The sequence below is a fragment of the Petromyzon marinus genome, chromosome 45 (assembly GCF_048934315.1).
Source record: "Petromyzon marinus isolate PM22_M1 ecotype Great Lakes invasive population chromosome 45, UKy_Petmar_22M1.pri1.0, whole genome shotgun sequence".
NCBI lineage: Eukaryota > Metazoa > Chordata > Hyperoartia > Petromyzontiformes > Petromyzontidae > Petromyzon > Petromyzon marinus.
The window spans coordinates 8,015,244-8,038,096 of NC_133711.1; the positions used below are offsets into that span (position 1 = coordinate 8,015,244).

Consider the following 22,853-nt stretch of genomic DNA (forward strand, 5'->3'; position numbering starts at 1 on the left):
TAATGTCTAATAGTGTATTGTATTACGTTGCTCTGTTTTTACTTATTTACCATTTCTTGTTTCATTGTATGTAATGTTTGAGATAAGGGATTAATAAAGTACAACCATAATCAATTTTCGATTTAAAGCTTTCGTGACTGCAATGATTCATCTTCTTTGGTTCTTTCGGTAAAGTCACGTAGAATGAGAATAAAATAATAAATTGATAAAATAAAATAACACAATAATATTCTCACGACGTTTCGGCCACAACACAACACAAGCGGCCAGACAACACAAGCGGCCAGACAGTCTCGTCCCTTCACCTGATGAAGGCCGCTTGTGTTGTGGCCGAAACGTCGTGAGAATATTATTGTTATTTTATTTTATCAATTTATTATTGTATTCTCATTCTACGTGACTTTACCGAAAGAACCAAAGAAGATGAACCATAATCAAATAAACAGAAATCAATGTATTGATTTATATGAAGACAAGTCCAGATATTGTGGCCAAGGTTTAGCAAATTGTTGTTTTTATTTACATAGCATAGCAATTATTACTTTCTATTTTTATAGCAATATATTGGGGGGGGGGGACATTTTGAGCATATTTGAATATTGGGGGGGAGGGATATGCCCCCCCCCCCCAATATATATTACAATTACGGCCTTGAATCCACAGTATATTGTATTGACTGACGGAGGCCCCTATAGACTCACACACAGCAACTCATACGACTGCCTCTTTATTTATTTACATTAAATAAATGTCTCTATTTATGCGCGTAACGCGTTCTCGAGATGCGGCCGCGTCTTACGACGCTACGTGACACCACACTTCGTTTGCTTTCGAGCAAGCAGCAAAAACCACTCCCTCACCTGCAGCGGCGGACAGACCGCTCACCTGGAGCGGACCGATCGCTCACCTGGAGCGGACCGACGCTCACCTGGAGCGGACCGACGCTCACCTGCAGCGGACCGACGCTCACCTGCAGCGGACCGACGCTCACCTGGAGGAGGGGGAGAGGTGGTTGGCTGAACCCCGCCCGTTTAATTTGCCGCCTCCCGGTGACGTAGAGAAGACTGAAAAAAAACCCCAGCCAGGCACGAGGCAGCCAAGAGACGCTCGCGAGACGTTGCGGAGAGATCCGAGGGCGAGACGAAGTTAACCTGCAGCTTCGCAAGGTACGCGGGGGATCGTACGCGCGCACACGGAGGAGCAGGGCAGCATGATGTCACGCGCGTTCGTTCTTCTTTTCTTTTCTTTCGAGCTGATGTTTCGTAACGAGTGAAGCACAATGCAAGAAGCATCTCCAAGTGCCAGGACGAAGGGGTGTTTGAGACGATTACTCGGTTAAGGAAGCGATTGCAGAGCTAGTATGATGTACAGTGTGGTCCAGATGTCGTGTGACCCCCCCCCCCCCCATGAATTGACCCCCAACATTTGCTTCCCTTTTATATTAATTTCTGCTTAAAATAAACCTTGCTTGAACGCATTACGTTTTGGAGACATAAATGGGGTCACAAGACATCTGGACCACGCTGTACACAAATAAACATACATGATAGACAACATACACAACGGAGGAGAATACACAACATTAGAAAGGGAACATGTAACCGTCATTTGAGGTTATTCTCATATTATTCTGAAAATAATGTATTTCATTTTGGTCATTTTTTCGGTGCATTCATATTTCTGGGTAAGCTGTGCCCCAACTTTCGTCGCCAAATTCAGACTGTAGCTATACGGCCGAAAATTAAATGCCTTCCAAAATTGTGCAGTCGTTGCTGGTAGATTTGCTCGTGTCAGCCGTGGCAAAACATTTGCCAATGCAGACGTCAGTAAATGTTTTGCCAAAATTAAAAAAATAAATTAATAACTTTTAAAGTCTCATGGTCGCCACATGGCAAAACAAACCATTGGTGCAGTGGTTATCTCCGTTCGCAGCTCATTTCTCCAGGAACGCCTGCTCCTTTTATTGCCACAAAATGAGCGTTGAAAGCTGGAATAACTCGAGTGGAATAAACCACAAAGTGCTTGCAGCCTCAATAGTTGTTTTTATCCTTCCGATGGCTTTCTGGTGGTTGTGCAAAAAAAACAATGATTATCGGATTCCGCAGTGCCCATTGGACCATGGATCGTCGGACATTCCTCGTGACCCACGTGACCCCCCCCCCCCTCCAACTTGGTTTCATCCCTCGCATCCAACTTGGGCAACCGTGGTGTTGTTGTTTATTTTACTGCCTTTAACTGTTTCTACACGGTGTCTTGAAGATGTGGTCGCGTTCAGACGCTCTATATGTACCGCGTGGAATGCACAATATAAACAAACTATTAATTTTTTTTAGAAGCGACCTGGTCACAAGTGACAGCTCAACGAAGTGGCTTAACCATGTGGAAATGTATAACAAATACTAAGAAACGCCTGTTTCAAAATTCGGAGGGAAATCCACGTGACCACGTGGAGAGACATGCAAAACTCCAAATATTCAGACGTCAGGGCCAGGGATCAAACCCACAACCTCCTTCAATACCAGGGGTTTCCTGTGATCGCCCGTTGCCTGGAGATTTAACGGTTCAGCATCTCCCCCCAAAGAACCCACTTACATACCTCTCACCGTAATGTGGCACGCAGCAATGGGCAGAGCATAATTAGCCTGGGGCTTGGTGCGAGGAACTAAATGCCTCCCCGCCTACCCCCATCCAATGTTCCCCTCTCTTCACAGCCAAGTGCCTTGGGTCCCACCGATCCATGAATCCCGGTGCAGCTGCAGTAAAAAAAAACAATATATAATGTTAATAAATACATGGGTTTGATGAACCAAAGGACAGTAGTTGTACATCTCGCACCCCTCAGGGGCTCGTGCACCCCAGGTTAAGAACGACTGCTCTATAGTCAATGCCACTGTCGCACACCCAAGCCAACGTGAGCATTATTGGCAAGTGCTTCCTTTAGGTTAGACGTCCCTAGGCTTGATGCTGTCACGCTTGGTTGTTTTTTTAACAGTAAAAACATGCGATAGGGCATAACAGCTTTGGCAGGCTCTTCTAAACTGTCATGCTCACATGAGCACGCTTGACTGCGTGCAGTGCGAAATAAGTTCAACATACATATACTGATTTAAAGCTTTCGTGACTGCAGGGATTCATGTTCTTGGTTCTTTCGGTAAAGTCACGTAGAAGGGAAACAATAAAATAATAAAAATATGAAACAATAAAATTCTCACGACGTTTCGACTGCAACACAAGCAATCATCATCAGGTGTGAAAACCACAGCAAGAACCTTTTCTTGCTGTGGGTTTCGCACTGAGAATTTTATTGTTTTATATTTCTATTATTTTATTGTTTCCCTTCTACGTGACTTTACCGAAAGAACCAAGAATATACATATACTGTATAGGACAACAATTATTATGTTGCATTTTGCACCCCTTTGTGAGAATCTGAATTTGTATTTATACTGGAGGAATATGATGAGCTATGAAGCTCTTTTTCACTGATGTCTATTAGGGTTGGGTAAGAACGTTACAACAACAAACAATACAAAGGCATAATAGTAGTGCAAAGTAAAAGGAAGCTAAACAGATGACTCAAACACAAACACATGCAACTAAACCATCCCCATCCTACCAGGCAAAACCCACTGAGGTATTAACTTATCGGTTCAGAAGCGACCTGGCCACAAATGATAGCTCAACAAAAAGTGGCCCATCATTTGGACATTTGAAGCAAACAAAATAATGTAAATAATCTCAATGCATGTTTCTAAATGTGGAGGGAAAAAACCGGGCGACCCGGAGATGGGGATTGTTTGACTTAGTTTCACAAAGGTGGTCACCGTAGGGGTACAACACCGTTCAGAGATATCACTCACCGCTGATGTTTGCCAAGGCTCAGTTTGCAAGTACGTACCGTATGTTGAACTTCTTTCGCACCATACATAGCCAACCGTGCTAAGCGAAGGTTCGGGGTAAGGACAACAAACTAAAAACACACAAAAAACTGTTTTAAATAAATGAGTTTTCAATCTAGATTTAAAAGTGCATCGCTCCAATGGTTTCCTAATATCGGAAGGAAGAGCGTTCCAGACGGCCGCAGAAGGGCATCTGCAAGGTTGCCGAGTTCCCAGTGCAATGTGCGAACCACTGTGCCACCGTTCCCCGGCGGTTGTACGTAGCGGGGAGGTAGCGAGAGTAGAGTTGGGTAGTTGTGACGGCAACAGCCCAATAGCTCCACATTTTGCACACGGAACCTGTCGTACACAAAATCTCACCCAAGTCTCAGCAAACCCAGCCATACCCCTGCTTTTAGATTGAAAAGAGTCCCTATCGGAGCTTCATGCAGGACTGTACAATATATATATACAATTGCACAAGTTCTCAAAGCATTTGGAATTTAAAAATATAATCACAACTGGTGGCTTTCATTTTAAGACGTAGTTTGTTTTTATTCAAAGGCAAATGCATTCTTTTATCGGTTGTTGAGCAAGGGCTCAAATGCCCCCAAAGCAACAAGTGTCAATTTACAAACAGCACCATGGAAGGTGTATTATTAGATATAAGAGTTCATGCATCTCTTGAAGAATCTGGGAAAGAGACGATTGGATTGAATTCTTAAAGTGGAGTAAGTTCGAGTGAAGAAGTAGAAAAAAAAGTTGACCAGCAGTGTGGTGGTTGAAACACAGAACGGCAATCTGTAACCAGAGCCTCCACAATCATTCACTACCCATCTCCTCCCTGTTCTTCAATACTCTAAACCCTGGGAAGAAATGTGTTTTATGCTCAGGAAATAATGAAATACAAATAGCGTGTTAATCTGTGTATTATATACAGTGAGGGAAAAAAAGTATTTGATCCCCTGCTGATTTTGTACGTTTGCCCACTGACAAAGAAATTATCAGTCCAAAATTTTAATGGTAGGTTTATTTGAACAGTGAGAGACAGAATAACAACAACAAAATCCAGAAAAACGCATGTCAAAGATGTTGTAAATTGATTTGCATTTTAATGAGGGAAATAACAATTTGACCCCCTCTCAATCAGAAAGATTTCTGGCTCCCAGGTGTCTTTTATATATATAAGGAGCTGAGATTAGGAGCACACTCTTAAAGGGAGTGCTCCTAATCTCAGCTTGTTACCTGTATAAAAGACACCTGTCCACAGAAGCAATCAATCAATCAGATTCAAAACTCTCCACCATGGCCAAGACCAAAGAGCTCTCCAAGGATGTCAGGGACAAGATTGTAGACCTACACAAGGCTGGAATGGGTCTACAAGACCATTGCCAAGCAGCTTGGTGAGAAGGTGACAACAGTTAGCGCGATTATTCGCAAATGGAAGACACACAAAAGAACTGTCAATCTCCCTCGGCCTGGGGCTCCATGCAAGATCTCACCTCGTGGAGTTGCAATGATCATGAGAACGGTGAGGAATAAGCCCAGAACTACACGGGAGGATCTTGTCAATGATCTCAAGGCAGCTGGGATCATAGTCACCAATAAAACAATTGGTAACACACTACGCCGTGAAGGACTGAAATCCTGCAGCGCCCGCAAGGTTCCCCTGCTCAAGAAAGCACATATACATGCCCGTCTGAAGTTTGCCAATGAACATCTGAATGATTCAGAGGACAACTGGGTGAAAGTGTTGTAGTCAGATGAGACCAAAATGAAGCTCCTTGGCATCTACTCAACTCGCCGTGTTTGGAGGAGGAGGAATGCTGCCTATGACCCCAAGAACACCATCCCCACCGTCAAACATGGAGATGGAAACATTATGCTTTGGGGGTGTTTTTCTGCTAAGGGAACAGGACAACTTCTGTACATCAAAGGGACGATGGACGAGGCCATGTACCGTCAAATCTTGGGTGAGAACCTCCTTCCCTCAGCCAGGGCATTGAAAATGGGTCGTGGATGGGTATTCCAGCATGACAATGACCCAAAACACACGGCCAAGGCAACAAAGGAGTGGCTCAAGAAGAAGCACATTTAGGTCCTGGAGTGGCCTAGCCAGTCTCCAGTCCTTAATCCCATAGAAAATCTGTGGAGGGAGCTGAAGGTTCGAGTTGCCCAACGTCAGCCTCGAAACCTTTATGACCTGGAGAATATCTGCAAAGAGGAGTGGGACAAAATCCCTTCTGAGATGTGTGCAAACCTGGTGGCCAACTACAAGAAACGTCTGACCTCTGTGATTGCCAACAAGGGTTTTGCCACCAAGTATTAAGTCATGTTTTGCAGAGGGGTCAAATACTTATTTCCCTCATTAAAATGCAAATCAATTTATAACATTTTTGACATGCGTTTTTCTGTATTTTTATTTTGTTATTCTGCCTCTCACTGTTCAAATAAACCTACCATTAAAATGATAGACTGATCAATTCTTTGTCAGTGGGCAAACGTACAAAATCAGCTGGGGATCAAATACTTTTTTTTTCCCTCACTGTAACTCGTGTCGGCACTGGCTCAGCTCCGCGACGAGGACGTGATCCGTGTCTTACACTTTACACCATGGAATTCCAGTGGGTGGCTAGTGGGTGGGATACAAGGGATAGGGAAGGAGAGGGGGGTGGAGAAACGGGGGTTGTATTTGGCGCTTAGGGGTGGTGTGGAAGCCGAAGGCAAGTAGTGGAGGAAAGAGTGGGCGGATCAAGGACACATCTGGCAATGACCACAGAGCCCCGACGAATATCTGTTTACGCGCCCGAACGGGGCCGGCAGATTCACAGTACCGCCGAGAGTCAATGCGCCCGCTGAACCCACGGAGAAGAGACGCCGGATCGTCTGCCGCGATGGACGGGGAACCGACCACGCAGAAGGTACCTTTAATGGAAGCCGAGGTTTTAAAAAGGGCAACAATTTTCCAGTGGTCGTTTTCTTTAAAAAAAAACAAATGTCATTACAGCGGGCCGGTCCGATTCATTCATTTGCGCCCGTGATTGTTTTTTTTTTGGCGATAGAGCGACAGAGAGGCAACTCTGCACAAAATCCACCCGCTGACGCGCGTCTCGCCGCCTTGCCCGTTCTTCACTTTTGAGGCTTTCGCTTTAAAGAGCTTTGGGCTTCTTCATCGCCCCCTCCCCCGCAAGACGGTCGAGTCATGACCCCAGAATGAGGTCGTGTCGAGCGATGGGTTCCTCTTGCGTTGGGCGGGTGTTCACCCTCGTCGGTTCGTGTGCTAAATATTTCTTTCTCGGTTACCGCCTTCAAGGAGGGTATCTGGGCAACAAGAGGCTAAGCGGGTTACGGAGCCACAACTCGCCAAACTTACTTTAGTCTGCACCTCCCTGTACATTGTCACCCGCAGTGATTAATGATCACGAATGATCACATACGGTCCATGGCGGAGCAAGGATTTTTAGGTAGGGGGGTGGGGGGGGGGCAACCCCTCCAGCAATGAAAAATGTTAGTTGTTAGTAAGTAAAGGACTTGTCCCTTGCTTTTTATTCGACGCGTGTGTGTGCGGCGATGGCGCAGCCATCGATCGAGGGTGGAATTCGAACCGCGTTGTGTGATCGGCATCGCGCTCGCTGAAGGTGTCGATGCCTTCAAGGAAGTCGTGTCCTGCTGTAGACGCAACTGCGCACAATTCTGTGAGTCACTTGTAACCGCTTTGCCGTTATCTATTGCCAATTATGGACTCAGACTATTGTCCTTTCGTCTCATAGAGACCCTGGCACGTGATAATATGCTACACAGTGGCAGTAGGGGTCGCAACATTCCGATTTATTACTAATAAACCCCAATGATCCGATCGAAATTAGGGATTTCGATCGGGTCATTGGGGGGCCACGTGCCCCCCCTCCCAGTGACTCTGCCAGTGTATACGTTATTTCACGAAGAGCTGGGATGGGAAGCTAGTCTTAGTAGTGAGTACTGTAGGCGGTTCTAAAAATACTTTAAAATGTACATCCTTAGTGTTCAGAAATGTGCAATGTATCCTGCGTGTGAATGCGAGTTCACACAGCCAGCGACGCTCACTACAGCGGGCTGTTCTTATTTTTAAAGCCAGGCGGTTGATGGACGTACGCAGTGATAAAAAATAATTTACTTTCAAACGGAGATCGTTCTTAATGAGGAAAATTAACCACATCCACTGGCCAGGGCCTAACATTTACAGAAACCTTGGCACAGGGTGCATGCACTGTGACTGAGCATTTAGGTGCCGTTCTGGCAGCGATACTTACATTTCTTGGTAAACGAAATACGAGCTGTTTACAACTAAATGTTTATCCATGAAGGAGGGGTAATATGAGAAGGTCTCTTTGCTGTTTTTTTTCTAAACACTCAGGGGGCTCCACACCTTTCCCGTGAACCCCATGTTTAGTGCTGCTTAAGAGCACGGGGATTGAATATTGCAGCACATTGCCCTCCCGATGTTACTCACTGTCAGCCGCGAGCTAGCACATTGTACAGTAGGTCATGAATACATTCGTAAAAGGTTCGCGTCTTACAGTAACCAAAATACATTTACGTGAATGTAAGCCGCACTAAGCTACCGCTGGTCGTTTGAGGACTTTAAAATTGTTGGAGAAATAAAAAACGGTCAGGCAATTGCCTTTTTATGCCAATTTGTTACCCACAAATCCACCGCAGTGACTCATAATAAAACGTTCTACAATGTTCTACTGTACTGAATGGGCCCCGCCATGTCCATGTAGAGCTATTGCCTAAACATCAGGAAAGCCAGCAGCAATTCATTTAGCAGGCTACATGCTGCTGATGAGTACTGGGGTAGTGGAAACCGGTCCAGTGCTTCTTTGATGGAGCAAGTGCCGTTGAAAATCATTGCCTGGATGGCTCATAGGCTGATGGACTATAATAAGGGATCTTACAATCCCCCCCACCTAATCCTCACTGTTGACAAGCTATGGTTTCAATCAGATTAAGAAATAACTATTTACATTTAGCGGTGAATCTAGCGGCATCTAGTGGCTGGTGGGAAATGCACGAAACCCATGACATACGATCGTCGAAGTCGGCAGTCCCTCGGGTTTCGAGGATGACGTCCATCAGATGTAGTGGTGGCTCGTGAGTTGGCTGAAGGAGTCCAATAGATTCTTACAAAACATGAACCCATGCACGTATTGTGAGCTCGGGCAGCAAAGGCCATCGATGAATCGATGCATCCATCGCTTGCATCGATAGTTCACACAGCCAGCCAGTCACACGAGGCGAGGCAATCTCAACCTGACCTGCCATGTTAACGATCCCGTCTGCATTTGTAAATGCTTCTTCCCAAATGACTTTGAAAGTGTTCGTGCATTATCTATGTCTGTCCATTAATCCGAAACGGGGAGAGGAGGGGGGGGGTAGCGGGGTTGGGTGTCTGTGCACATTAATGCTCGTAAAACATGATCCAATATGAATCTAACTTTAGCATAAAGTGGTGTTCACTTACCCGATAAAAAAATTGGTTAAAGTGGCCAAACAGTTGCTCAAAATTTGGAGACACAAACCAGGCTAAAATGACATCACTAATATTTTTAAAAAACACATGTTGCTCTGAAAGCTTCTGTTACTGCTAATGAAATGCTTGAGAGGAGGACAATGCTTATGCGTGACGATATTTTCCTGAACCCGTTTATTCCGCTCTCCAGTGGCAGATTCGCCTCGGCATCTGTCTGCTGATCGCCGTTATGGCCCTGCCGCTCCGAGCCAGCTCCTCCGAGTCGTACATGGCTAAGCTCTTCAAGCACGTCGATGCCACGCAAGAGCAGTACGTGCAGGTGAGAGGCGCGCAGTGGCAACGGGCTGCGTGAAGAGGAGACCTCCAGGACAAAAGTCTGCTGTTGGCTCTCAGCCCAGCCGACAGTACATTGGGTCATCCGTATAGAATATTGAATGCAGTGTAAAGCCCACGGACACTTTGTAAGTCCGTGTGCTACGTTGGTCTCCGGGAGGTTATTCAAGTATATGGGCCCTATGTAAGTCCCAGGTCTATGGGTGCTGCTATATTAGTCTATGGGTCCTATTTTAATTGAGAGGTGCTATGTTAACATTGAGCCATGATAATTTATGGGTCCAATGTACCATATTAGTCTATGGACACTATGTAATTCTACAGATGCTATGTGGGTCTATAGGCACCAAGTAGGTCTCTACGTCCTATATTGGTCTATGGGATGCTATTCAGGTCTATGGGCCCTATGTACATCGATGGTCTATGGGTCCTATATTAGTCTATTTTTCTATTTTAATTTGTACGTATGCATGTTGAACTTCTTTTTGCACCGTACGTAGCCAACTGTGCTAACCGGAGGTGTGGGTGCTATTTGCATCTAAAGTCATATGTTAGTCTATGGGTCATATGTATCCTCATCATTTATGGGACCTGTGTTTGCGTATCGGCTGTGATCGTCTATAAGCATTAGGTTTGTCTGTATTGTTTATATTTCGTCGTTATTTCCTAATCTCAAGTTAATATTTCATGAGCTGCAAAGGTACTTAAAATAAAACAATGTAATGTTGCCACCCCCCACAATCACGTGTGTTTGCTGCCAAGTCAAGGTTAAAAAAAAGGACATGCTTTCCCCCACTCAGCATTTATAAATCTTATCGGCTACTTTTAGCTACTCTTTGCAAAGCAGTAAAATAATGAGTAACCTGAACTTTGAGTTGCGCAATTCAGGAGTGGTTAAAATATCAATCAGGGGTAAAATATATCCGTTCATTTGTTCGTTTCTCAGTCCGCTGGTCCTGGTAAGGGTAGCGGTGGCAGCGTGTTGAGTTGTGGCGGTCCAGACCTCCCTTTCTCTGGCGACAGACTCCAGCACTACACTGCTATACACTACACTATACACTACACTACTATACACAGACTCTAGCTCTTCCTGGAGAATTCCCAGGCGTTCCCAGGCCAGCCGAGCAACACAGTCCCACCGCCAGCAGCGTGTCCGAGGGCCGGCTCCGGGGTCTTCGCCCAGTGGGACGTTGCTGCTGCCCGGTAGAGTTCCAGGGGCAGTCTACTGGGGGGCATCCTTCACCAGGTGCCCGAACCACCTCCAACTGGCTGCTCTCGATCCGGAGGCGCAGCGGTAAAATTTGTCTCCTTTAATACTATAAAGCATGAATGGGGAAGGCTTACGGCCCACAGACGGTGGTATGGCCCATGGCTTCATTTCACAAGACGCATGGTCACACGAGGCCCATCACTTCCAAACGATATTTATCCGTTGTCGCTGCAAGCATCTTGGCCACACTAATCGGACACCAGAGGGGAATCTTTCGACTTATTAATGCTCTATTTCTAATTTTTTGTGAGCTCAATCAAATCTGCCGCTAACTGCAAGGGTCTCTTTACAGTAACGAAGGTGACTGATGTGTGTGCTTGTGTGTGCGTGTGTGTGCAGATTTGCTGAGCATTTCTGTGAGGTCCTGAGGGAGGGGAAATCCCTCAGCCAGGAAAACATCGTGGCACAAAGTGGGGATGACCCTGCTGAGGCTGCAGTGCCTCAAATATTGGAAGAAGTCACCCCCTGTGAGTGGCTGGCTGAGGTGCCATCTGTTGAGGAAGTACTGAAGGCGATCCGGAGTCTGAGACCAGGAAAGGCACCGGGTAGAGATGATCTCCCAAGCGAAATGCTGAGGGAGGGTGGCGTTTGTGCACAGACTGCCCTATATGACATCATAACAACAGTCTGGACAAATGGACGGGTTCCGCAGGATTGGAAGGATGCCCTGGTGGTCCCCCTCTTTAAGAAGGGGGACTGCACAAACTGTAACAACTACAGGGGCATCTCACTCCTCAGTGTGCCGGGAAAGGTCCTGGCAAGGATTATTCAACATCGCCTTGCCAGGCATGCTGAGGAGAGGCTTGCGGAGCCCCAATGCGGTTTCAGAAAAGGGTGGTCCTGCACAGATGCCATATTTTCTGTCCGTCTGCTACAGCAGAGGTGTAGGGAATTTCAACAAGACCTACATCTCTGCTTTATTGACTTGGTCAAGGCCTATGATACCATCAGTAGGCCTGGGCTCTGGGTTGTTCTTCGTGCTTTTGGAGTCCCTGACCCTCTGCTCACGATCATTAAGGACCTTCATGATGGTGAGCGGGCCTGGGTAAAACTACGTGGCCGGGAGTCAGAACCATTCCCTGTACACCTTGGGGTGCGACAGGGATGTCCTCTGGCTCCCACATTATTTAACATCTATTTTGACCACGTAGTTCGTGGAGCCTTCAATAGCTGTACCGGGGGAATCTCCATTTGGTACAGATATAATGGGAGGCTGATCGATGCCCGGGTGCGGTCAAGGGATGGCTCCCTATTGCTCAACCACGTTATGTATGCCGATGATTTGGTAATAGCTGCTCATTCAGAGGAGTAGTTGTAGACGCTGCTGCTGAGACTGGAGCATGCCACTAAGAGATGGGGCCTTACCATCAGCCCCACCAAAACTAAGCACCTGCCTGGGTATTTTGTACCATCGGACACTCCACCCCCCACAACTCCCAATCGGTGATGGGGCAGTTGTGGGGAGAGTGGAGAGCTTCCCATACCTGGGCAGTGTGCTTATGACCGGCTCCAGTTTAACAGCAGAGGTCTCACTCCGAATCAGTCGAGCGGCAATATCTTTTCATCAGTTGCATAACGCTGTGTGGAAGCTACCTGGTCTGTCGCTCCACACTAAGCTTCAGGTCTTCTCGGTTACGGTCATTCCCTCCCTTCTCTACGCTTGCGAAACGTGGACCCCCCTAATGGAACATCTTCGCCGGTTAGAAACATTTAGGCTAGCCTGCCTATGATCCATCCTGGGTTTAACCAGGCTGGATTGTGTGAGGAGCTCACAAATCTTTGAAAGATCTGGGCAAGGTCCCATCAGTGAGCTCCTCCGACAGGCAAGGCTGCGTTGGCTGGGTCATGTAGCCCGCATGCCCAGCCACCGCATGCCGAAACAGCTTTTGTTCGGCCGGATCGAGGGGGCTAAATGGGCGTGGCACGGGTTAGAGAAGAGATGGAGTGATGTGGTACAGGAGGACGTGGAGCTGAGTGGACTTGCCAATGACTGGTATCAGCGGTGTCAAGATCGGCCTCTGTGGAGGAGGCTCGTGAAGGATGCTACTAGGCAGTTGGAGGCAGTCGCCCTCCAACAACAACGGAGGGCGGAGGAGCGACGCTCACAACAATGAGCGGAGTGCCGGCTGGCTAAAGCACAGCAGGTTGGCACAATAGGGGGCACAGGTGGTGCATCAGCCAGTCATCTCAGTCATCTTAGTCAATCGACCCGTGGCACTTGGGTCTGCCCCGTGACCTCCTGCCAGCAGGCTTTCAACACTTCACGTGGCCTCAAGGTGCACATGGCCTGGCACAAGCGTCGTGGTGACGTCACCGCCACTTAGTGGCAAATGGCGGTTGTTGTTGTTGTGTGTGTGCGTGCGTGTGTAGCTTAGCGTAAGTATTTTAAAATCCTATTTGTCTCTCAGGAAGGAAAAATCCTCCATACCTGTTAATGAAGGATCATAGGTCTGGGTCATGTGACAACTGCTCAAGGTCCTCTGTCGCTGAGGGTTACCACCTGTCCTGGTTTTACAAGTATCGCCCTCCTTTTCAGATGACTCTCTTTGTTAATCTTTAAGTCCTCCTCCAGATACGAGCAGTGACAGTTTTTTGGTCAGTTGGTGTAATAATACCCAGCTCATTGTCTTGATTTTTTTTAATTGCAGTTCCTCCCCATTCCAGTACTGTGAAATATCCTTACGCCCGTTGTTGTGCCCTGGTTTTCGTTGTGTTTATTTCCTAGGTGGTAACCCTACCGTCACCCCTGACCTCTTACTCTACCCTGACCCCTGACCCCAAGGAGAACCTGCAAAGCAGTGTTCTTCATTGCAAGGCCCGCGGGCCACTGGCGACCACTGGTGGCCTTCAGTTGCAGCCCACCGACTATACACAAATAGTCAAACCCCCCCGTCATCGTCGTGCTGCTGTCAAACCGTTATGGTTTCAAATGCGCGGCGGCCCTCGAACTGACGATGTCTTCTCGGTAAAAGTGCCACCCCCCCCCAACCTTTGAAAATTAGCGAAGAACACCGCAGTAAATGGTGGCAGCCCTGGTCACGTGACAGCTGCTCACACAGTGCATCCCCCCCCCCCCTGTCGCGCCTGATGCCTGTGCAGGAGCTGCGCGAGTGGGTGGCGGTGCAGAGCGTGTCGGCGTTCGCCGAGCGCCGACACGACATGATCCGCATGGCGGAGATGGCGGCCGAGCGAGTGCGGTCCCTCGGAGGGGTCGCTGAGCTGGCGGGGGTCGGCAACCTCACGGTAACTACACGGCAACTTCACGGTAACCACACGGCAACTTCACAGTAACCACACGGCAACTTCACGGTAACCACACGGTAACCACACGGCAACTTCACGGTAATCACACGGCAACTTCACGGTAACCACACGGTAACCACACTGCAACTTCACAGTAACCACATGGTAAACACACGGTAACCACACGGCAACTTCACGGTAATCACATGGCAACCTCACGGTAACCACACAGTAACCACACGGTAAACACACGGTAACCACACGGTAACCAGCGCCAGCTCTCGCGGATGAGCTTGACCGGTCTGAATGTTGTACTGTACTTCAGCGGTGCTACAAAAACGTACATACGGTAATCGCCTGATTGACGTCTTCTGCCTTTTGACGTCGTGTCGCAAGTACGTCGTCGCTTTATGAATACCGCGACCCGATTTCCGTCCCGTCAAGCCACACTTGCGTACGTACGTATGTTAAACTGCTTTCGCACCGTACGTAGACAACCGTGCCAATCGTCGCTGACAGCATCGTCCGTCCTGTCCCGTATCCGTCGTCCCAGCTTTCGCCTCCACCACATATCATGAAACCGCTTTGATTGACGTCGTTTAGATGTTCGATGTCGCACCTTTCAGGAACGCATCCACGACATAAACCGGGTTATCACTGTATAAAGAAAGCAGATGATTAGTCGCTTGGCCTATAGGCTATTCAAACGAATATTATCCATCTGTATTTATTTAAGCAAATCAAACTCTGACACCCGTTTCGAACTTCTGGGTCTCACCAGCAAAGTGAGGCTTGATGAAACAATTGCTTCTGGGTTGCTAAACGTTATTGGCAAAGCACATTCCATATCAACGATTGGGGGCCCCCGTTCAACTAAATAAAATTTAGTGTACAAACTCATCCATTGTTGTGGAGCATAATTGGTAAAAATATGTTTATTAAACTATTTATATTTTTACACTCTTTGGCTCTTTCGGTAGATAAGGCCCACTGAACTATATACTATAGCTCTTTTTCAGAAGCGACTTGGCCACAAATGATAGCTCAACGAAGTGGTGTATAATGTGGAAATGTATAGCAGCCAAATGCTCTCAGCACATGTTTGTAAATGTGGAGGGGAAAACCTGGCAAAAATCCACGCGGCCACGTGAAGAACATGCAAACTGCAAATAAACAGAGTGGCAGGGTCAGGATCGAACCCACGACCTCCTACAGTATACACCAGGCGCTACCACCGCCGCCGTGTATCACGATCCACCCCACGCCCCACCCACGCTCCTCCATCTGGTCCCAGACACCGGACGGGGAGGTGGTGCAGCTGCCGCCCGTTGTGCTCGGCACCTTCGGAGACGACCCCGCCAAGCCGACGGTGATGGCGTACGGGCACCTCGACGTGCAGCCGGCGCGCAAGGACGACGGCTGGGACAGCGACCCCTACGTGCTCACCGAGAAGGACGGTGCGTCTCATTAACCCTTTCCTGTTCCGACGACGTACACACGTGCTAATGACGTACGTACGCATGCACAGCGTCGCGAGCTTTTTATTTCCGTTTCCGACGGTGTACGCGCACGTCATCGGGAACGGGCGGACCAGCATTCTGTTTGATTAAAAAAGGGGTCTAAATTATAGAATGCCATTCACTCTCAAATATGTGTACATGCAGAGCCGTCCTGCTAATCTATTGTTGGGTGAGAGCCCCCCAAGCCATGCCGGTTATTTGTCCAACCGTCACCACGCTGCCCAGTGCAGGTCGGTGAAGGCCAGGGAGCATACACGTGGGAGCATGGAAGGACAGTACAACACTGCAATTTTCTGAACTGTCCCCCGATGACAAAGTAGCTCCACAGCAGCCTGCAGTAGCGATTGCTTGCACAGTGGACGCCCGTCCAAGCGCAATCCAGGCTCAAGCCTTCTTAGCTTCTGACATCTGATGGGATTGGACACCTTCCAGGTGATTTAGTCATAGGCTTAATCATTGTCCCAGAAACTGGTTTCTCGCAGTTTTCAATCTTGTCAATAATTGCAATTAAGTCCGGGTTACATCACACGCTGGCACTTTCGTTGCATATTGTACCGTTGACTTTGATGCCAAGGTTAAGACCAGCGTTACTGCATGAGAAGACCTAAGAATAGAAATACGATTAGCGGTTGTTACAATATCATTGCAGAAAGACAAAAAAATGCTATCGAGAGCATTAAAATACTTTAAGGGGCGCCACGGTGGCGAAATGTTAAGTATCACGCCTGGCATACAGGAGGTCGTGGGTTCGATCCCGACCCTAACTCCTTTATATTTGGAGTTTGAATGTTCTCCCCGTGGACGTGTGGATTTTTCTCCGGTTCTTCCGGTTTGCCCCTCCACGTTTAGAATCAACATCACGCGTTAATAGTGTAGTGTTCGATTTCACTCGGACAACTTCTGTCTTTCTTCGAACACCGCTTTATTTACAACTCTCAGCATGTCCTCCACATTCCGCAGTATCCTGATCGCCACGGCTCGCTCGCCGTGCTTCACTCGCCTCGCTCGCCACCTTTGTCTCTCCACTCCCCACGATCACTTCGCTTACTCCGCCGCTAACTTCTTCGTCTCCGCTCTCCGCTATCACCGTCGCTATGTTCTCTCCACTGCTAACTACTTCGTCTCTGTTCACCGCTATCACCATCACTATGCTCACTCCACTGCTAACTGCTTCGTCTCTGTTCACCGCTATCACTGTCACTATGCTCACTCCACTGCTAACTGCTTCGTCTCTGTTCTCCGCTATCACCGTCACTATGCTCACTCCACTGCTGGCTGTTCTTCGTCTTCAGCTCCGCTATCGCTACGCTCTCTCCACTGCGGCCTATTCTCTTCTTCAGCTCAACTATCACTCTGTCTCCAAGCTCTCAATTCCCCGCTGTTGACTCCGACTTCAATTTCCCCCGCTGTTCACTCCGAGCTCTCCAACTTCAACTACCCCGCTCCAATTGCCGACCCCCCAATTTATCCCCGCTCTCCTTACTGCCCAATTAATTAGTCCGCGTCCCAAGGGCACTCCGCGTGACCGTACACCTGTTTCTCCTCCATACCTTTAGGCGCCACTCTAGCCCTGGCAACAGCACCAACCAATCACAGCCGTCCACGGCTCTCCCAGCTTAATTGCCCCAACATAACCTGCACTGTATTCGCCTTCGCTACAGGCTGACCCAAGATAACCCGTACTGTCTGTGTGATCATGTAATCACGCTGTTTGTACTACGCACCTTCCTACTCCACTACAATAGTATTGACTGCTTTACATTTCCACATGGTAAACCACTTTGTTGATCTATCATTTGCAATAGCCAGGTGGCTTTTGAGAAAAGAGCTACATGTATATAGCTCAAGTGGGCCTTTACTTGTCAAAATACCAAAACATTGTTTTTAGTTTGAACAGATTCTCCACCTTGAGAGAAACGCGTTCAACTTCACCCACTAAGGCAGGCACAGCTTATGCCTGTAGGATGTGATGGTTAGCACACCGGACATTGCAATCGAGAGGTTCCGCCGGTCTGATTGACGTCCCTCGCCGTGGTAGTTGAAACGATGGTGTTAGTTTCTCCAATTACCTCCCCCCTCTCTCTGCCTGTGTCCATCGGGCGGTATGAATGGGTACACCGCCACAGTTAGCCGTGCGGTGGGATTAACATTGTGGGTGCCTCCACCCAACCTCTTTTAAAGTCTCCTGGTCATCGTGGAATAGTGGGCTAACGTTTCCTCACGAGGGGAACTCCCCAGAGCTCCAGGATATATGTTAAACACAATGGAACGTGGGAGCACATCTATGCGGAACAGCCTCATGTAATGTATACAAAATCCTTACTGAGAAGCCCTATATAATGTCTCTCTGCGGTCAATCCACTGCTAGATGAGGGCCTTTCCATGCTCTGCGGGCCACGGGGCGTTATTTAATTACACTTCAGCTCGCTGGTTAGTGCGGCTTGGTGAAGACAGGGGACATAGACAAGGAAGGACAACAAACTAAACACACAACAATAACTGCTTTTTGTGTGTTAAGTTTGTTGTCCTTCCCCACACCTACCGATTTGTACGGGTGGCTACGTCGGTGCAAAAAAAAATAAAGAATGAACACAATGAAAACAATGGAGCGTGGTACTGCGCAACGCCACATCAGAATATTTATTTATACTGGAGGAATTCCGATGAGCTACGAAGCTTTTGTTTTTTTCCCCACAGACGCCAGCGGGTGGAGCGAGCGATGGCAGAGCCCGCAACTTTTGCCCACCTATGGAGGTGGTGGGGGGGGGGGAGGCGAACACGCGAACGAATCCCAACCCCCCCCCACCTCCCCTTACAAGGAAGCTGCACTCAGGAGTTTGGCGCCAGCCCACGTGCGGTCCGGGGGGCCCCGAGCTAGAGAGAGAAATGTGGGCACCGTGGGGCGTGGGCAGCCAGAACCTTGCCAACCCTCACTCTGGCCCTTCGTCACGTCTGCTCGCGCTATATTTATTGAGGGCGGTTATAAATACATTACCACGAAGCGCGAACTGCGTTGAGGCGTGGGGGTGGCGGTGGGGGGGGGGAACACGTCTCGCTTTACCAGCGGAGCGGAGGAGCATGCGGTGGACATGCACTGGCACACACGTGCCAGACTTAGTGCCGTTGATTCCTATTGGACGACGCGGTTGAGGGGGGGGGGGGGTCACCAGAGTCCTCGCGCGGAAGAAGACATTTGGTATTGACCACGAGGATGGCAAAAAGACATCAATCGGTAAACTACCCGCCGTAACGTATGAATCAGAAACGTTGACCTTTTTTTTACACCCGGCAAAGCCTCGCTGAGTCTCAAGACTCATTATTTTTCAGCAGAGGTCCTGCCAGGCTATAACGCTGTCGGGTGAGATGCCGGTGCTGTCGGTGCGGGATCGCTTTTACGTGTGATCCCACTTGGGGGCGATTTACATCGAGAGAGAGAGAGGAGCACGTGGATTAGAGAACATACGCAGGGTTTAAGAGGGGACAGGACATGGAGTCGGGAGGGTTTGATGGACACTGGTCGAGACTAACGATGGAACGGCACCCAAAGCAGGAGGAACGCGCCCGAGAAGTGACCCACCGCGGAGACAGAGTGACGAAATCAGGCCCGCGTGCAGCTCCTCGGTATTGCATTGCAGGAATGTGAGGAAGAGTGATGGCTCACAGAGGCCTTCATCTAAGATTAGATTGAGGATGATGACGATGATGGTGGCGGCGGCGATGAGACGGCACCGATTTTCTATTTGATTTCACGATCAGGGTGGAGCAGCGGCACAGTAAGTCGGCGTGCCGTGCTGCGGACCCGGCGACCTAAGCGGATACGTCGTAACTTCATTACTGACACCACCACTCGATCTGCGTCGCCTCAACCCGCACACTCACGTCGCTGACAGCATCGCCCCGTCCTTTCTCGTTATCCGTTGCCTCTCACACAGGGAAACTATTTTGCCAAAGGCGTTTCTTGTCCTCGTTTTGCAAATATTTTATCGAATCTTATTCCTCACTCTAGATGCACTATTTTGCAAAATGTTTCTCTAATCTTAATGTTTAGTTTAGTTAAATATTGAAATCATAATTAAGTAATATATATTTGGTTGACTTTTTTCATTGCTGTATTTATTGTATTTATATTTTTAATGCGACCTGTTGCAAAAGTTGTGTTTTTAATGTTACAGTTGTTCTGTTTTGTTGATGAAACCCGATTCAAGAGCTTCTTAGCTCACAGGGCAATTCTAAATAAACTGTTCAAACTGTTCAAACTCCACCGCCTACTGTGTAAAATTGCTTCGATGATTTACGCAGTTTCAGGAAGGCATCCCCAACGTAAACCGGGGTACTACACTGTATTTGGTCTGCAACTAAGGTGCGCCTAACCGCCTTTCCGCAGGTAAACTCTATGGACGTGGGGTGTCTGACAACAAGGCGCCGGTCCTCGCTTGGCTCAACAGCATCGAGGCGTTCCGTAGCATCGGGCAGGTGAGATGGCTCCCACTGGCCACGCTGATGTCTCCCCATCATGAGTTCTAAACGACCCTAAAGCTGCAACATGGGATGCAAGCCGAGGGACTTCCCTTTGCTGGGCACACACAGGGGCATCTGTGTCCTGGCCAGGGTTCGAACTTGGATCACCGGAGTTAATGGCGTAGAGCAGCACCGACCGTATGGTGTATATATATGCGCAAACATACGTACACGCAGATGCACACGCAACCTCGTCATCATCATCATCATCAGACAGCCACGTGACCGAGTGCTGGTGTACGTTGGAAGTTTTGAACCATGATGCCAGCACGCACACACACATGTACTTAATATTCTCCGTCACTGGGATCTTTATAATTTTTCACTGTGAAGCAGACGACGCGTTACCTTTACGCTCGGTACACCCCCGCGGCATTCACATCGGGGGGCGGCCGCCGGGCTGACACCACGAACCCTCCCGCAACAAGCGGCGAATGTGCCACCGCTCGGCTGGTGTCACCGCACCACCAGCGTCATGGTGCGAAATGTTGACTACCTCGCCTGGTATGCAGGAGGCCGTGGGTTCGATCCCGACCCTGGCACCTGCTGTTCATTTGGGAGTTTGCATGTTTTCCCCGTGGTCGCGTAGATTTTTCTCCGGGTCTTCCGGTTTTTCCCTACATATTTATAATTGTATGGATGTACGTTGAACTTCTTTCGCACCGTACGTAGCCAACCGTGCTAATCGCAGGTGCGTTTAAGAGTATTTGGCTGCTATAAATGTACACGCGATAACCCACCGAGTGGCCAGGTCGCTCCAGAACAAAAGAGCTACACAGCTCAGTTTGTTCTTACTGTTCCTGGTAAAATAAAAAATGGTTTTCAAAAATACTCGTAGTCTCACCCGAGCTCACTCCATCGTGCTCCTGTGGTTCCCCGCTCCCTTGCTTGCTGCTCCTCCTCCTCGTCGCCACGACCGCCACCACTACCAGCCGCTGCCCGTGAACCTGCGCCTGGTGTTTGAGAGCCTAGAGGAGGTGGGCTCCATGGGGCTGGCGGAGCTGCTGGCGCGGCACCGCCACACTTTCCTGCGCGACGTGGAGCACATGTGCGTGTCCGATAGTGAGTGGCTGAGCGTCGGGGTGCCCGCGCTCTCCTACGGCCTCCGCGGGAACTGCTACTTTTTCGCGGAGGTGAGAACACCCGGGTGAACGGTCACGTCGCCAGCCTGACACTCGGCAAGTTTTGTACCTGTGTAGTGTTGTAAAGACGAGTAAACTTCTTAGGAGGCACACTCTATTTATTGTAACTGTTCCTTACACAATCCTTAACACACACAGAGGGATATTCGGTCCCCTCACCCAATACCCGAGGGAGGTACAGCCTTCTAGCTTGGCGGGACTTGCACGTCTACCGCTATCCTAGAGTCCTCCGGCTTGGACCTAGGGGAGGCTATCTGACCCACCGCTGGCCCGGTGGGTCCTGACCACTGGGTATGCCGAGCCTTAGCCCTCAAAAGGGCTGGAAGGCTGGTCCAGGGTCCTGGCGAGTCTTCAGCCCAGTCTTCCGTCTTCGTGTAGGGAGAGAACTCCCCGAGCTCTGTTGGGTCACCCTTCTTATACTCGTTCGTGGCCAGGTACAACCAATCACACATTCCCACGTGGAACTGGCCAATTGGTTCTCCCTAAACTGTGGCTATGATCCACTGCACCTCGTCTGACCCCAACCTTTATGTATCCCGAGGTAACGCTGCACTGCCCCCTTGATACCTGGTGGCAATGCAGGTTACCGAATAGTGCGTGGTTAACACCTCTGTGAGTGTGCCTCATGAACAACAAGAACAAGAACGAGAACAAGAGAAAAACCCATATAAATACCCCCCTAACAACATAACGTATATACAGGGAAGAGAGAATCATAAAAGCCGGCAAGATTTAGCGCGCGTGTGTTTCGCGGGGCCATCGTAGGGGATGGTAGGTTTCGTCGGCGGCACAAGAGGAGGAGGATGAACAAGAACATCCGGTTGGTCTTTAGGCATCTCCACGGGGACACCTGACGCTCCATAGTCCATCGAGGCCGAACGTGGCCTGCACGGAGCTGTCACTCTCGTGTCATCTGCGGGAGGAATGACACGCCTGCGCTGTGGGTTAGGCACCAACGGGGCAACATCTGGCCCATCGGACGCGTCGCACATTCGGCCCCCGTGTTGTGTGTGTTGTGGAGGGACGTGCGGCGTGACGAAGGGTTTCAACCGAGATGGGTGAACGAACCAGCGACGCCGTCCCCAGCTAATTTTAATACATTGGGGATGCAGGACCTCCACTACCTCTACCGGACCCCGCCATGGCCTGAGGAGTTTTTGCGATGTGGATACCGGCACCTGGGGGCAGTGAAGCCATGCCCTGTCTCCCGGTGCCCACCGATGCGTGGACGTTCGAGGGTCACGCAGTCTCAAATTTGCTCGTTGGCGGGAAGCCGAATTCTCAATAGCAGCCTCCCGTGCCTCAGCCAACTTATAGAGGTTGAATCGCAAGTGGTCAACGAGCTTGGATTTCCACAGTGGCTGTTCGATTTCCAGCCAAATGTCGGCGGGAAGAAAGGCATCCCTGCCGTACATTAAAAAGAATGGGGAAAATCCC

General features: G+C 49.0%; 1 protein-coding gene across 5 annotated transcripts in view; it reads left to right on the forward strand.

Annotated features, from left to right (window-relative positions):
- Positions 1–1,013: 1,013 nt before the first annotated feature.
- The window catches only part of LOC116952102 (cytosolic non-specific dipeptidase-like), a 42,572-nt gene continuing 20,732 nt past the window's right edge, over positions 1,014–22,853 (forward strand). The window contains exons 1-7 of one of the 5 annotated variants that reach the window (XM_076074073.1): positions 1,148–1,166; positions 6,702–6,799; positions 9,581–9,709; positions 14,093–14,236; positions 15,531–15,693; positions 20,141–20,229; positions 21,207–21,407. In XM_076074073.1, coding sequence (XP_075930188.1) covers positions 6,725–6,799; positions 9,581–9,709; positions 14,093–14,236; positions 15,531–15,693; positions 20,141–20,229; positions 21,207–21,407 — 801 coding nt within the window. In that variant the 5' untranslated portion in view covers positions 1,148–1,166; positions 6,702–6,724. Of the gene's footprint in view, positions 1,167–6,612; positions 6,800–9,580; positions 9,710–11,332; positions 11,461–14,092; positions 14,237–15,530; positions 15,694–20,140; positions 20,230–21,206; positions 21,408–22,853 lie in introns of those variants that run through there. The other 4 variants (XM_076074074.1, XM_032971152.2, XM_032971151.2 and 1 more) reach the window with 4 other exon arrangements.